Genomic DNA, 18,425 nt, shown 5'->3' with positions numbered 1-18,425 from the left:
CTATTACTTTTATACACTTGTTTGATACTGTTTGTTTTACCTGTAATTTGGGTGATAAAAAGAATAAATAAATATGTCTTCTTTAAGGTTTTAATATTACGAAATATAACGAAGAAAAAATTTAGTTTGTACGCAGCTGTTTTTTTATGCTTTATATTTTAAATATATATATTTACGTACAACAAGGTGTGACATTAAAACAGTGGTTTTCATAAATTTAGACGCACTCATTTTTTTTTACATATATGTAAGAAAATACTTATAAGAAAATAAAAAAAAGTGCTACTGCTATGTTTAATATGTAATTTAATAGAGAAAGTGAAACTCTATTATAGAGTACTTTATTTTTTTTTACAAGATATTTATTACTCATTCTATAACAATTAACACAAAAAAGTTAATTGATAAGCTTGATTTTATTTTATTCATAAATTTAGACGCACAATCAAAAAAGTTTTATATCTTGTTAATTGATAGTTAATTAGTAGTTTTTTCCCATATTTCTCATTTATAGGCCTAAATTAATTAATTTTGTCAAAAAAACTTATATAAATATGACTTACCTGGAATTAGTTAATCATTATTTAATAAATAAACAAAAGTTAAGTTAGTTTTGCACTAAATAGACGCGAAAAATGGGCAAAAGACGTATCACTCAAGGTGAAAGATGTCAAATTATTGCTCACATCAAAGAAGGAACCAAAAGTAATAGAGAAATCACCAGGTTAATTAGAGTTTCTGAGAAATGCGTTCGGACAATGAAGCAAAACTTTCTTCACACTAGTGGTGCCAGCGAGAAAACGAGGCCAGGTAGACCCTTGTCAACCACCAGAAAGGACGATAGTGCCTTTTTTAGAGCTGTCAGAGCTAATCCAAGAATTAGTTACAAAGAATTGACCACAGAATTCAATAAAACGCGAAATACATCTATTTCTCAAAGCACAGTCCCCCGAATACTTATCAAATACAAGATTGGAGTCTACTCTGCTTTAAAGAAACCTCTCCTGCGTCCATATGATAAACAAAGGAGACTAAAATGGTGTCGTGAAAGAAGGTATTGGACAATAGAACAATGGAAAAACATTATGTGGAGTGATGAGAGTAACTTTGAGCTTATCAATCGCAAATCTAACATTACAGTCAAAAGAATGACTCACAAAAAGTATTACGCCAGGTACATTAGACCGAATGCACAAAGTAGAGGAGGCTCAATAGGAATCTGGTCATGCTTCAATTACAAAGGTGTTGGTATGTGCCAAACATACACCGGAAGAATCAACTCCAGAACAAGATGGCGCTACTGCACGTACTGCATACTATACAAAGGAGTGGTTCAACGATAACAATATCAAGACAATACCGTGGCCTCCATACTCACCTGATTTGAACCCGATTGAAAACATTTGGGCTTGGATTGACCGTGAATTTGCAAAGGTTCAAACTTCCACACTTGGCCAGCTGAAGGACATCCTTAAGGAGACCTGGTATAGGATCCCAGAAGCGATGTGCAAAAATCTTGTTGAGTCTATGCCTAGAAGAGTTCTTAGTTTTATTAAAGCAAAAGGTGGATCCACAAATTATTGATTGGTTCATAAATTACGCCTCCTAATGTATCGTGCGTCTAAATTTATAAATAATTTTTTTTTTATCTTATTTTTTTAATACCATGTAGTTGTACCTATTTATTACTTAGTATTTGTATTTTTTTTGTAAATTTTTTTTAAGTTTTGTATTCTGTATGTATTTATCTAATAAATAGAAAAAAACTAAACCGAAATCTTTTTTCGTTATTATTTTATCGTTAAAAAACTAAAAATTTCTATTCTCAAATATGAGTGCGTCTAATTTATGAAAACCACTGTATATATATCTATATATATATATCTATATATATATATCTATATATATATATATATATATATATATATATATATATATATATATATATATATATATATATCTATATATATATATATATCTATATCTATATATATATATATATATATATATATATCTATATATATATATATATATATCTATATATATATATATATATATATATATATATATATATATATATATATATATATATATATATATATATATATATATATATATATATATATATATATATATATATATATATATATATATATATATATATATAAATTAGTAGAAAATCACTTAACAAAAATTTTTTTCATTTAACACTGAGTTTCATCAATAAAGGCTCATCAGAACAACTTTTTTCTGATGAGTCTTTATTGATGAAACGCAGTGTTAACTGAAAAAAAATTTTAAGTGATTTTCTACTAATTTATAATTGCTCTAATTATGTTGCGAATGAAATCAAACAACATATTGTAGTAAAATAATATTGAGTGTATTCTCCTTTAGATATAATTACTGCCTGATTTTTTTCAGGAATACTATCAAACATTTTGCGGCATTCCTTTGGTGTAATTGAGTACCAAACCTCTTATACACGAGTCCAAAGTTCATCTTTATTCTAAGATAGAGTAGGAAAGTTATACACCCTTTGTTTAGCTATTGCCCATTATTTTTCAATTGTTTTAAAAATAGGGCTTTGTGGCGGCCAGTCAAAAACTTTTAATTTCTATTCGTGAAGAAATTCAATGATCTCATCAGTCTTAGGGGCTGTTCATTTATTAAAAATTTTTTTGGCAATTTTTACGATGAAGACCGTGTTGCGTTGAGTTCTGCCCCGTTTAACATGAGGTTTTCGTGAATTTAGCCTTTCTATATTTATTTTTTTAATGTTTTTGATTACAAAATTTTTTTTATGTTTTGCAAACAAAACTAAACTCTAAACTATGTTTAACTGTTAAAAATCTGTGGAAATCATATTAGTTTTAAGGCTATTAGTTTCTGTCGTATGCGTAATTAACTGTGGACAAGTATTTTAATTGCTTTCATTTGCGACGTCATTGTCACCATCACGTCACCATCACGTCACCATCAGCTCTTCACATAAAAAATTAAAAACAAAAAGTTCAATATCCTTTAAATTTTATAAAAAGCAATATTATCAGTTAACTAAGACTTAAATTTAAAATAAAACTAAAGTTGCATTTTTCTTTACAGCTTTTTTTTGAAAAAAATTTCTTGACCGGCGTAAAAAGTTATACAAAACTTTTTATGTTTTTATCTTTATCTTTTTTTTCATAAATGTTTTCATAGTTCAAACGAGAAAACTTAAAAAAAGGATTTATTTTGTTAGGATTTGTAATACGATTCCTCTGGGAAGAATTTGAGGTAATGCTTTCTCGTGAATTATTCCTGCAACAAACTAAATAATGCTAAACTATGTTAAACAATGCTAAATATATAAATTTATTTTGCTATTTTTGAAACTTAAGAAAGAATTTTTATTATGTCTTTAAAACAATTTATTATATTATTTTCCAACCTTTAAGCAAATAAAAAAATAAGAGAGAAGTTTGAAGCTATTTTGTTTAAAATAATTATTTTTAATGGTAAAGTTTTAAAATCTATATTACTCTGTTGAAATTTCTTTGATTTTAAAATTAGGCAAAGTTAAAAGAAATGGTATGGAAGACATTCATACTTTTATTATTATACGGTAAGTTCGATTTTACACTATAATATTTTGCATTTATTTAATTTCTAATTTATTTACGCTGTTAATATCTTTAACAATATTTAACAACAATTTACTATAAATATATTTTACTATTAATTTTACAACAATAAAGTATAAGGCCTCGCTCATAATTTTTGAGTAGTTTAACTATTAAAAAAAATAATCAAGATTTCATTTAAATGATAAAAGTGAATACTATAATAAATAAAATCTGAATATTATAATAAATCTTCATTTTTTTTTTATTCGGCTCAAAAAATGAATATACTTTAGAGAAGTACTCAACTTTTTTTTGAGAGAGAGGTATGTTAGTCTAGTATTATTAAAAAACTGAGCATATATGGCATAACAAGTCATTTACTAGCTTGGATTTGCTCATTTTTAACAAATCGGCAACAGTGAGTTGCTCTAGGCGACATATTATCAGGATGGGCACCAGTGTCTAGTGGTATTATCCAAGGGTCTGTGATAGGACCAACTCTATTTGCTATCTTCACAAACAACCTCTCAGAGGCATTAATTCTTTAATTCATTAAATATTTGCGGACGACATTAAACTAATAGCATCAATCTGGCAAATGCAACTAAATATTATTAAATCAAAAGTGATGCACATTGCACGAGAAAACAAATCAGCGACATTCGTTATGCTGGATCCACTATCGGACACAAAAAGAGACCTGACATTAACGATAGTAGAAATAGACCTAGGAGTCATAATAAGTCAGGATCTTAAACCAGAAAAAGAAGTAAGTAAAGCCTCGTCGACTGCAAATAAAATTCTTGGACTATTAAAAGATGCTTTTATATTTCGAGAGCCAACACTATGAAAGAAACGTTTTACAACATATGTCAAACCACATTTGAGATACGCACTGTGCGCTTGGTCACCATCAACAAGAACCAAAAAACTCTTGAAAAAGTTCAACTACAAGCCACCAAGATTAGACACGCAATGAGACAACATAGCAATGAAGAAAGGCTTATCAAACTCAACCAAACTAATCTAACTGTGCGCCGACAAAGAGACAACCTCATTCAAGAATCTAAAATCATAAAAGAAATCGACAAAGTGAAATGGTGTATACCAACAATCACGAGAGAAGCAAGAGTTGGTTGTAGAGGACAACTTAGCAAAGAATTAGTCCGAAACTGTGTACTGTGAAGCAATTTCTTCACAAACAGAATCGTGAACTGTTGGAATTTGTTATCCGACGAAACTATTAACGCAGAAATAGTCAATCCATTTAAAAATCGGCCGAACAACCTCCAGCATAGTTACTACAGTAGCTTATCCACTAACGGGCTACTTCACGTGAGACGATAAGCTCACATCGCAAGCAATAAGCTCACATTGCAAGCAATAAGCTCACATCGCAAATTTTTATGACTAACTAACTGTTCGTTTTTTATAGTATACAAGTTTACGCTTGTTCTCTTTACCGGCGTTTTAACAGAGGTATAAGTTTTGATATCCGCCTGATCATTTTTGATAACTTGATAATTTTTTTTTTTAATTCAACGCGTTGAATCAAATAAAAGTTATCAAAAAAGGGTTACAGACAAATGCGGTAACGTCACCAAATTTAAGAAACGTAAAAAAATGTACTAATTTACCGTTTGCCTAAAAAAAAAAGTATGCAGTGCTTGCAATATAAGGTAACTATTTCTGTTTGGTATTGTGTAGCCAAAGGTTGCTTAGCGTTGTTTATAATAGAAAGTCATTCTAATGCTAAGAACAAGATTAACCAGGCACTAGAGGAGGGGGTGTGTGGCAATTCCACATAAAAGATTACAAAATTCCACATAAATAGAGACACAAAACTAAAATATTTAATTAAATAAGAAAAAATTAAATAGAAAAAAAACTTATCTAAATTGTCAAATTTAAAAAATATTGTTTGGGACTTGGACTAGCGGAAAGAGCGCTAATCACTTCTAAAAATAAATTACTGGATCAATAGCCAACGGAAAGGGGCCTCCTGCTTTAAAATAGCACCAAACCACAATTCTCCTGAATTTGTCTAAAGATTCTACATTATGTTATAATGATATGGATTAAAAATAAGCATTTTTATAAATATCTCTTCTGAGTTATTTTAAAAGCAATATAGCGAAAAAACCCAAACCCTAACCCTAACCCTAAAATAACGTGTGTTTGAACCCCTAAAACTTAATGTGGGCAAAATCTTTTTGTTTTTTTAATTGCATCATTGGAAAAAGCTTATTTCACAGTTTTAGAAATAATATAAACTATTTTGGAGACATTTTTCTTATAAACGAAAAAATATTGGTCAATATATACATTATTTGACTTTTACGATTTTATCATAATGCATCAAAATCAAAGCTTGTTATACCAAAAGCAAAATATTTTGATGTTCCTAAATATATTTTAACGTTTTTTTTTGAGTTATTACAGAAAAGTAAACAAATCAGCAAAATGTGAATTGCAATATTTAAAGTAAAAAAAACTGCAAATAAGTGCGTTTTTTTTTTGAAAAATTCATTTTTGTGTATTTTGATGATAAAGTTATTTCGTTTCCAAATCAATGCATTTTACAAAAAGTTAGTTTCAAAAATAATAAAGAAGTAGATCTTCATTTTAGTAGATGGTACCAAAAAAGTTTATCCTTAATGACGCCTTGGCTACCGTCAAACATTTGTTTTTTTACAATAAGTATGTCTGAGAAAGGTATTCAAAAATTAAACAGTAATAAAAATACTGCGGATAAATGTTTGCTATTGACAATTTAAAATGCTAGAGAAGTTGAGGCAACTGCCAATTAGGCAACTGACTGTGGGCGCCAACCAAAAAGAGGCGCTTGTTTTTTTATTTACATTGAAAAGTTATATTTTTAGAATAGATATGTATTTTTTTAAATTTTTTTACGAAATTTTAGACAACGATTATTTATATGCCTAAGAGCACCATCAATCCAACAACGTCACAAATGAGGCCCTGGTTATTGATGCATAAGCTAACTAGTCAACTTGGTAATTATGCTATGTAGTTTTTAGAAACCATACAGATTTTTCAACACATTTTCTGCAAAAAAAAAAACAAAAAAAAAAAATGTTTTTATTTTATGTTAATATATTGTTTTTTTTCCGCAAAAAAAAAATTGGCAATAGAAAAAATTCAGTTGTGCGAAATCATAAACAACTTGATTTCAATTACATGGAATAAATGTCTGAAACAACAATTGACGGTAAATTGTAATATTAACCGTTGCAGAACTGATTAGATCTGGAATGACTCTAACAACATGCTGCTCAGGAACCCAACAAGTTCTTGGTGCTAGGCCAATAAAATGACTCAACCATACCATGAGGATGCATAAAATCAATGAAAACATCTTCATGTTCTTCTGAAAATTCACAAACATTTCCAATCCACCAATGTGCATCGTAAATACATGCAAAAAATTTTTTCCAGGACTGAGATCAGACAGTGAAACTAATTTGTTTGAGTTGTTGTTGTAACTTTCATTAACGTTTGCAATAAAAGATGTATTGTTATTTGAAATACGACTGACACAAACCTGATTTTCATTTACAGATACAAATTTGTGATTATCGCGAGTAACTGCAACTGTGTATCCAGTACTAAATTGTTTCTCTTGATTGCCTTTTACACTGTCTACTTCATCACTGGCAACATAAATAAATGAAATACCCGTTACACATTCCTTGAAAAATTCATAAAATTTAAGGGCGTTAAAATTTGATTATCAATTAGCCGTTATAGACTGGCACGTGCTGACAAACGCCTCACAGTTCCTCAGATTCCATCACTTTTCCATGGCTAGTTGCAAAAAAATTCCACTTAACTTTAATGCCATAGTCAGTATAATGGTAAAATAAATTCATAAAATTTTGAAGTTTTTGTACTGTGTAGCTAAACCGTCACTGAAATAAAAAATAAGATCAAAAGAAAAATAAGTTTTAAGTTCAGCTATTAATTTACCAAGAAATACATGAACAGAAATAGCATCGTGATGCATGCAATCACTGATAACACATTAACATGTATTTTTAAGTATGTCATTAACTTTATAGTAAATAACAAAAGGGTGCAAATTTGTTTGGCTATTTTCCCAGTAAAACCCTTGAACAGCATCTTGCACAACAAACGAATAGTTTTCAGAAAAATCCATTAAAATAATCAACTCATTTGAATTCAACTCATTTCTCAATAATCACAAACAGTTGTTTTGGTTTTCGGCATACTTTAGATAAAACAGATACTTTTGAAATTAATTCATCTATGAAGTCGTCTACTGGTAATCGCAAAGATTTTAAAGTTTTATGCATTGCTTGAATGTTATAGTTTCATCAAATTCAAAGTATTTAAACTGCTTTTCAAGATAAGCCTTTAACATTTCAGTTGCTGGATATTTATCGCAACGATAAAGTATACATTCTTTAGATTCAATGTCACAAACTATTTTTTAACCAGATATTTTTAGTCTACCGTAACTGGGATACTTGCAAGCATTAATTTTATATTCTTGCAAATAGTATATACACAATTACGATGGGTACTTGACGATCTAACAGTCATACGTTTTGGACGTAACCAACATAATCTAGAAAATCCAATTTCAGCTCCATTTTCTTTTTTATACTTCAAAAAAAGTCCTTTTAAATTAACTAACAGTAATTTTTTTTGAAAAATCTCTTCAAAATGATTTTTATTGTTTATAGAAGTGCAAAATAAGCTCTTTCCAACAATGCAATTAAAAAAACAAAATAAATTTGCCGACATTGAGTTTTAGAGGTTCAAACACACGTTATTTTAGGGTATTTCACTTTTGTCGCCATATTGCTTTCAGAATAACTCAGAAGAGATATTTATAAAAAATTTGATATTTAATCCATACCATTATAATAGTATGAAGAACCTTTAGACAAAATAACAATACTAAAAAAACTTTTGTTCTGGAGATATGACCCTACAAAAAAACACACAAAAATTATGGTGTTAAATTTGTGACGGTATTTGGTGAACTATAGACTAAAATGTAGGCATAATATGAAACTTGTAATAATTTTTTTGTAATCTCCACCTTCGGTTTACTAAGAAACCACGTTTTTAATATATATTACCCTTTCATTACGAAAATATAAGACCTTAAAAATATAATTTTTAGCTACAGACTGATATTAAAGTTTGGTAAGCCTTACAAAAAGTACCACAAAACCCGAAATGATAAACATTTTGATCTAAAAATTTGGCAATCTTTATGAAATATGTTTATCAACATACCGACAAAATTTTATCAAAATCGGAGATAGTCGAATGGGAAAGATCTCGGAAAGCGGACCATTAAGCGTGGAAAGACCCATATCTGTTTCTGTCGGCAAATCTTTCTAGATTATAAAAAACTGCTAGAATAAATTTTGCTTTGATTATAAATACTTTTTATCAAAAACTACTTTATTTCACGTTTTTTAATAACCACTGTTTTTAAATTTTTTAAAAGCGTTTTTACTATATTAAAATATTATGACTCTGTGTGTACTTTGCATCATAGATAAAATAAGTAGAAATATTAGAGATAAAAATTATTTTTTACTTATATTTAGTAATTGAACCAATAATAACAATTTAACTCGATATATTTTCTAAAAATTATAATAAAATAAAAATTTATTTATTTAAAAGAAAAACTCTTGTTATTATGATACCTGAAATACCTATGAACTTAATAATAGCATAGAGGGTTCAAATAATTTGAGAGAGCCCGACAGCATTTTTTAGGAACTGCGTTAAAAAGTTGAAAAACATAGAACAAATCATTATGAACCATTAAATTTATTTAACTGCTTAAAATAGCAATCAACTAAGTGGAGCAGAAATTCTCTTTCAGCAAGCCCTTGGCAAGTATGTCTTAGTCTGGCATGCCGTCATCATGTAGCAGAACAACATATTCATCATGCAAATAAAGCTGTTTAAGATGCCGATGAAGGTATGTTAATGTAACAGTAAACATCCAGATAGCCAGTAACATCATCATAGGCAAAATTTTATATTTTCTAGTATACATCACTCTATTTTTATGACCTGTATTTCTGACCATCATTTTATTAATATTTAGCATGAAATATGTGATTATACACTTTAAGGTCCAGTTGGTTGTCTATTTGTTCACTTCAAACAGTGTTTTGAACAGATTGATCAGGATCAGTGGTTTACATCAATGGCAATGGCCTACCAACACAACCTGGCCACCTTGCCAAGGACCAGACAGCCTTCTTTTGGCTCTGGCCAAGGATGTAAGACTCTTCCTGGAAGAACACTGTGTCCGAGGAACTTTCCCGAGCAAAGATTTAGAGAGTTGTGTGAACTGTACACATTTTCTAGGTGGACAGGTACAAACGTAAAATAAATCACTATAACTATGCATAATCCACAATTCTGAAATTTAACGCTTATTTTGTATCATGTCTCCATACATAACATTATACATATGTGACAATTACATATTAAGATTTGGAGACCTCACAGGCAGTGAGGTCTCCAATCCCTCGGATGGATTAACCAGGATGGATTAATTTCGGATGGATTAACCAGGAGCCTGTAATCATGCACGGTTTATGGCCAAGGCTTTGTACTTGTGCAAGATTGCCATGACCATTCATCAGTTACCAGACCTGACCACAGCAGAGGAGGGATAGGCTGTCAAGAGAATGGCAGCATTCATTACAGTTCAGCATGCCAAGTTTTGGCTGCAGGCTCCTCTTACAGTAGTAGCACCCCGTCTAGACCTTTAATTCTGGAAGGATGTGAAACGTTTTGAGGTTTAGAGTTGTTAATTATCTATCACTGATATTGCAAAAAATTATCATCGATTTATTGTACTATGTTTTTTCAGGTAATAGTGAGTATAATAATAATTTATTTTACAATATTATTTGTATCTACTGGCTATTGATGAAGCCATCGCTACTGCAGAGCAGCAATCAATCTCTTGTCACCTGTAGTATCGGACAGAAGACCTTGACGTTATGTATCTATGTGATCCAAGCGTGTCTCTACAGAAGAAACGTGATATTTTCCAGTCCCTAGTCACATCTAATTGCCTGCTAGATTTTAAGCCTCAAGCCTCACCACACCGCAATACCCTTCACAGCATTACGGCAGTCAATGATGTAGCAGAGAGAGCAGTCAGAGATGTCACACAGTATGTTAACTAGAGGATGCTGAACGTAACAATGACATCGTTCTAGTTGTCAATAATCACCGGGAACTCATAAATTTCAGCTATCTTACAAAGGAGGAATGCATGAAATTAACATAAACGGTAACACCACACCTCCTTGTCAACATTTATTATAAATTGAAGTACAGTCATGTTGGACTTTTTAACACAAAAGCTACAATGCATGGATGTTTGTATAGATATTATTAAGCATTTGTGTTTGTATACAAGAAATATAATAATATGCAAATATTTGTACAGTATGATACATTTAGTGATCTTTAAAAATTTTAACAACAACAAATGTGTTTGCATAAAATATGTATATCTTTATTTTGTGGCATATGTCATTTATACTAAATTAAGTATGTATGTATTATTAGTACTATTCATTTTATAATAGAATTTAGACAAAACTTGGAATTTTTTCTTATTTGACAGTCATATTGAAATTTTTAAAAGTATATTTTACCGTAGAACAAGTATTTAGCTCATCATTGGCAGAAAAAGTTGAAAACACTTAAAATAGAAAATTTTGGCTGTCATATTGAATTTTGGTAGCCATATTGGATTTTTAAATATTACCAACAAAATGCATATTTTGTCCTAGAACAAGTAAATAAAGATGAAACTGCAAAGATAAAAGAAGAAATAAAAGTAACTTAGAGATAGATACAAAACGTGGTATTTTTTCAACTTGTAGTCGTCCTTAAACAACGTGTGTACTCAACGCCGTTAATGCAAGTTCTCAAACTTTTTTGCCTTGTTTGTTCTCGGTGATAACAAACATATTTATTTTCCGGTCTGCAACATTTGTTTATAAACAACGTGTGTATTTAAGAAAAATGTCTATTATACAGAAAACAGAAAAATGACGTCAAGCATTCATTGACGATAAACATTCATTGATAGAACAATAATATATGGAGCGCAGTTTAGTTTCTAAAAATTTTACAAAATCGTAACTAAATCAGTTAATAACGGTATTAAGCTTTGACTAGTGGCGATTTCAGGTAAGGGGTGACAAAACTATAACTTGAAAATCACTTTATTTGTGGGGGTAATTTAATAAGGTGAATTTTAAGTTATAATCGCAATTTTGACGAACTTAGTTGGCTAGTCGGGTACTTGAAAAATTCAGTCGGATGAATTGTCGGTTCTTTTTATAGTTTCCCCCCCCCCCCCCTCCCTTGTTCGTAGAATCGCGTCTGGCTTAGACTGTATATAAACTTTGACTTATATAAACGAGAGTTATAGAGAGGAACGAGAATTATACTTATGTAATTTTTTACCTTCAAAATTGAAAGTGAAAGCCTGCACCTCAGCATCTTAGCTACATAATATATTTTTATAACCTATAATATGTATACAACCTATTTCATTAACTTGATTCTTGTTTCATTTAAATCTAATATGTTGTTTTTATTTGTTACTTATAGTTTTATTTATTAAAAGTTTTAACCTGCATAATATTTATATTTAAAATCATTTCTTTATTTTCTATTTTTCCATCTAAGTTAAAATTGAAATGTTTACTGTATTAGGCATCCTATACTTTTAAATTATTTAAAATTTATGTAACGTTTAAAATGAGACTACTCTCTGATTCTTTTTGCGACGCAATATTCCTAAACTTCTAGAAATCCTTACATAACTGATTACTGCAAATAAAATTACATTGTGTTTGTTAAGAATTTTGCATTTTTTACCTAAGTTTACCTAAAGTTTTTAATTGCCCTGTAGGGAAGTTTTTTTTTACACAGTCTGTGTCTTATGTCTTAAATATAAAGTAAAAAATAAATTCCGGCTTGAAAAGTTGTAATTCCGGCGGGAACCGGGATGACCTAAAAGTAAAAAATTCTGGCCGGTATTCCGCTACATCTCTAATATCAATTGACATTTAAAAAAAAAAAAGTCACTCCATATTAAACATAAATAAAGGTGACCTAATCATCCATTTATTTAACAATAAAATATGAAAATTTACTGTAATATTTTATAAACTTACATAAATAAAGTTAGGTGTCACTCATATAGTTAAAAACTAGTTAATGGAGTGACACCTAAAAAAACAAAAAAAAAAAAACTAATAAAAAAAAAAAAAAAATATATATAAATAAAACATAGAAAGAATATAAAATAAAACAAAGAAGAAAATATATATACATACTATGTATTTATAAAAGAAAGAAAAAAAAAATATTTATAAAAGAAAGAAAGAAATATATATTTATAAAAGAAAGAAAGATAGAAAGAAAAATAAAGCACTAATAAATAAAGATAATATTAATAATTGCAATAATAATATAATAAAAATAATAATAATAATATTAATAACGGATGATGCGGAAGTTATCGGACAAATCCTAATTTCATTATTTGAGCATAATAATTATTTTTTGTGGTTTTATGCGTTGGCATAAACGTTCTATAAATATAAACTTTATTATTTGAAACACAATTATTTAAAATGAGGTTAAATGCAGCTGAACGAGAATCTTTTCGAAAGCGACTAAAAATGTTTTTTGTAAATAAACCTAATATAAAATAAAAAAAATAATCGTAAATCATTTTGAAAAGGAAGGATTTGCTCGAAGTACAATATATGATAACCTAAAAAGACTTGAAACTGTTCAATCGTTTTCTGATAGAAAGCACCCTGGTCGTCCGACATCCTGGACTAGAGAAAAGAAAGCCGAATTAATGAGACTTGTCAACAATCGAAAAGGGGTCAGTCAGAGAAAAATAGGAATCAGATTCGGTGTAAATCAATCGACAATTGGTCGTCAGTTAAAAAAAATGAATATTAAATATAGAAAACGTGAAAAGACTTCAAAATACACTATAGAACAACAAATAAAAGCAAAGAAAAGAAGCAGGAAACTAGTTAACCAACTCTATAACACAAAATCGCTTCTAGTCATCGATGACGAAAAGTACTTTTGTTTTGCAGGGGACAACATGCCTGGAAATTCTGGATACTACACAAACAACAAAAAGACATGCCCAGAATGTGTTCGTTTTATAGGAAAAGAGAAATTTCCAAAAAAATTATTAATGTGGATAGCCATATCTGACCGTGGTATGTCCGAGCCATTGTTTCGCACTTCCAAAGCTGTAGCAATCAATTCATCAATCTATATTAATAAATGTTTAGAAAAACGACTTCTTCCATTTATTCACAAGTATCATGGAGACTTTAACTATTTATTTTGGCCAGATTTAGCAAGTTCTCGTTATTCTAAAGGTTCTCTAAATTGGATGGATCAATATGTCTATTACGTTGATAAAGAATCCAATCCCCCAAATGTGCCTCAAGCACGACCAATTGAAAATTTTTGGCGACATTTGGCACAGAAGGTTTACGAGGGAGATTGGCAAGCTTCAACAGAGCAAGTTTTGATTGATCGCATTTAACTAAAACTACAAGAAATTTATTTAAACTTTTTACAGTTACATATAAAAGGCGTCAGAGCAAAATTGAGATCAATTGTAGATGGTGGTGTTTTTTCATATAAAAAATAATATATTTTTATTAAAAGATAAATGCTTTATTTAACTAGTAAATCAAAAAAAAATTCTTTTTTCAAATCCATGCTTTATGCAAGCAGAATTCTATTGGGCCTAGAAATTCTTTTTTTGTTATCTTTTGTAGAAGGAAAAATTACTGTTACGTTTTTAAATTTTTTTTTTATTAATTCAGTGTTCTTATGGGGAAATACAAATTAAACTTTTGTTAACTTAATTAACTTTTTTTGGTCAAATTTTTCCATTTCCTTGTATTGTCATCGAAAATGATTAAGTGTGCAAAATTTGAGCAAAATTGGTTGAGAAAAAAGCTTTCAAAAATTGATTTCAAATTTTGTGGCACACAAACATATATATATAGAAAGTAACCTTATATAAAGCATGGAAAAAAAATATAATAGTAGCTTGTTTTTTTATTTATAAATAAGTTATTGACGTTTTTATTTTGTCCGATAACTTCCGCATCACCCGTTAATAATGTGAATAAAAAAACATTACAAATAGTAACTATATCATAATAACTTTACCAAAAAATATTAACTAATGATAAAAACTATGGTAAAAATAACTATAGTAAAGTTTATAATTATGACAGAAATTATTAAAACAAACAAAAATTAGGACAATAACCATAAAACTGTTACTACAATTGAATCACTATCACTATCATTATAGATAAAATTAATAAGATTACTAAAACAAAGATAAATTAATGATATAGTAATATTAGTAGTTAAGTTAAAAAGGCAGTATAAAATAAAAGTAGTGATAGTTTTATAAATACAGTAATATAAAAAAAGCATTAATAATAAAAGATAAAATTAATATTCATTAAATATATACTCAAATAAAATCTCTTAATTTGGTTTCGATTGAGAAGAAGAAGGTTGGTAATAAAAGGTTATTTAGACTGTTTATATGATGTAATAGAAAATTACCTTTTTGACCCCAAACAGTGCAACAATAACTTAGATGTGAGGGAACAAGGAATAGTAAATTGATATTAGAACATGCTGGAGAATATGGTGTAATGTTAATGACAGCATACTATTAACACTTGAGAGTTTTTTATTTAATTGAATTAGTTGAAAGTACCATGATAGGTTTTTGTCAAGAAATAGCCCGGATTTTTTTATATATTTAGATGGGAAAAGTCTTTTAACATTAATTTTAATTTTCGCATTATAACTATCAATCTTTTTTTTTTTTGAGGGTGATATCTCATATCCATATTGTCATTCTTGTCAATAATTTCTTTTTTTTTTTTTTTTTTTGTATTTAGATCTGAGTAGAGTAGATCGTTATCAGACGTAAAATAATGCGATAATAATAATGTTAAAAGGTAAATCATGAGAAAACCGTTAAAAAATTTTTTAACCGTTAAAACCGTTAGCAAGTATTATATAGTTAAATGAATTTCTAAATAGAAGAACGCTACTTTTTAAACGCAATTTTATTACCAAATAATAAAGAAGCCATTGTGTTGCTTTTTTAATAAATGTGTAAATATAATAAATATACTTCACCATCAAGTAAAGAAAAATCGCCTTAACTTTAGTTACTTAGCTGATTTTCGCTTTGAATACACTTTTTAAAACTAAAACTTTTTAAAACTAAAACTTTTTAAAACTTGAATACACTTTTTAAAACTCGCTTTGAATACACTTTTTAAAACTAGTTCATAGACGTGATGAAGGCAAGCAAAAATAAGCATATCTTTATCCAGTTTGAGAAGCACACATGCTTGAGACGCATGTTTGAGAAGCACACATGCACCATTAATACGGCCTTATTTGAAGTAGTAGTATCACAACAGAGAATCTGCACTCTGTCCTCAAGATTCCAGTTGATAATGGCATTTTAAACAGCCTGTGCCTGTTCGCTTCCTGATGAGCTGTCCAATTTCGGCTCAGCTCGTTATCATCATATGAAATACCTATCAATAGGCGTTCTTCTTTAGATTTACGTAAGTTTAGAGCCGGCAATTTGCCATCCCAGTGAAATCTGTATATATATATATATATATATATATATATATATATATATATATATATATATATATATATATATATATATATATATATATATATATATATATATATATAAATATATCTATAGTATAAGCATGTAAACGTCATAACGGCATCATACTATAATAGCAAGAGCTATTGTCAAACTAATAAAACCGTTGAAAATATTGTTTAAAAAAATTATTATGACGTAACAAAATGATGTCATTGCAACGTCATTTATTTGACGGTGCAATGACATTATTTTGTTATTTGAAATAATAGAGAAAGCAATTTAAGGCTCTCCCAGTTTATTTTACCATTATAATGTTGTGAATGTTCTACTCTTCCAGATGTATCCCAGTTGGCTTTTGTAATTTTACTTTTATGTTCTTGAATTTGTGTGGAAATCTTTTTTCTTGTTTCACCAATATAACATGCACCCCACATGTGCAATCAAGTTGGTAAACTACTGGATGGCTATTCGGAATAGTTTAGACTTATTAAGACAAAGTATATTGATCAAAGGATTTCCAAAACGGAAGACTGTTTTAACGACAACTTTACGAAATTCTCTTTGAAGAACAAGGTTTAATTTTGTGACCCATGGTAAAATAATTAGATGGTAAAATAACTTGATTTTTGGTATCAATTTTTTGATAATAAGATGGATTTGTGGAGTATTTATAATTTTTAGCAATATCTGAATACTGTTTATAGGAATGTTCATTTTAAAAAACAATCTCAATAAGAAAATTAGTTTCATCTTGAATGTTATGTTAAGAACAAATTTTGTATGCTCTAGCTAAAAAAACCTTTAAAAATATCAAATGCAATATGTATGTATACATACATCCCTTTACTAATATGAGTTTTCCATATATGGAAAACTCATATTAGTAAAGGGAGTGATTAGTTGAAATAAAAACATCTAAAAAATTTAATTGGCGTTGAGCATTTTTATATACCATGTATATAAATTTGTATCAGTAAATTTAGTAAATCGAGCACGTTTTGGTGCAATACGTTTAAACGTCAATACGTTTAAAGCCTGTTGAATAGCATTAGATTTAATATATTATAGATATGCTTCTGACATGACGACCATCGTGGATAGACCTATTGTACCAGAGTTTTTTAGAATATATATTTTGTCTTTCCATAAAAATAATACAGATCAATTAGTAATAATACAGAGATCAATTAGTTTATTAATATCTCTAAAAAATAATTTAGCTCGTTGTATTAGATCTCTATCATTGTTTAGCGTATCAGTAGTTGTAACAGTTGTTTTATCAAGTGGCACTGATGGGTATAAATTATTAACATCTAATGACACTTGAACGATGTCATTAATAAACCATTCTTTTGCTGTTGATACAATTGAAGATGGATTTTTAACACGGCATTCATTTTTATTTCAAGTTGGTTGTGTAATCTCAACAAGGTGTTGCGAAAGTTTATGAGGTGATGTGCCGATTGTTGAAACTATTATTTGCATTGGAAATCCTTTTTCACTTTTATGTGCTTTAATACAACAATACAAACGGACGGAATTGCATTTGAAGGATATATTTTACTATATGTTTTTTTTTATCTAATTTTTCGTCGTTTTTTAATTTACTAAAGGTATGTTGAGTAAGGTTTAGAAACGTCGGAGTTGGATCAACTGCAGATATTACGCAATTGCCAATTCCTTTTTTTATTTTTTGTATTGCTGATTTTGGATCTAAAACGGGAAACCCATTTATCTAATACCTTTATCTTACCTTTATCAAATGGATTTAATTTTTCGTTAGTGGAGTTTTTGAATTCATTGATAGGTAGACGTTGGTTTTTAAAAATATAACCATCAATTTTCACTCTTAAATATATGGTTAATGTTTTGCTGACATTCTTTCCTAAAAATTCTGCTCTTTCTACATTCACATTTTTTTCTATATTTAAAGCGAATTCCTCAGTTGATATCAATAAAAGGTATTTTATTTTGTGTTGGAATAAATTGCGGACCTAGACTTAATAAGTTTTCCCATTCACGTGAGATTGATATATTCG

The 18,425-nt window shown here is 28.9% G+C and overlaps 1 protein-coding gene across 7 annotated transcripts in view; it reads left to right on the top strand.

Moving 5' to 3' along the window:
• LOC136080838 (mucin-2-like) overlaps positions 1-18,425 on the top strand; it is a 101,334-nt gene that overhangs the window by 5,480 nt on the left and 77,429 nt on the right. For 4 of the 7 annotated variants that reach the window (XM_065798096.1, XM_065798100.1, XM_065798103.1 and 1 more), the window contains exon 2: positions 3,553-3,604. In XM_065798096.1, coding sequence (XP_065654168.1) covers positions 3,568-3,604 — 37 coding nt within the window. In that variant the 5' untranslated portion in view covers positions 3,553-3,567. Of the gene's footprint in view, positions 1-3,241; positions 3,277-3,552; positions 3,605-18,425 lie in introns of all 7 variants that reach the window. The other 3 variants (XM_065798097.1, XM_065798101.1, XM_065798099.1) reach the window with 1 other exon arrangement.

Source organism: Hydra vulgaris, chromosome 05, assembly GCF_038396675.1.
Source record: "Hydra vulgaris chromosome 05, alternate assembly HydraT2T_AEP".
NCBI lineage: Eukaryota > Metazoa > Cnidaria > Hydrozoa > Anthoathecata > Hydridae > Hydra > Hydra vulgaris.
Note: the sequence above shows the minus strand (reverse complement) of the source record. Positions and strands in the feature narration are given on the sequence as shown.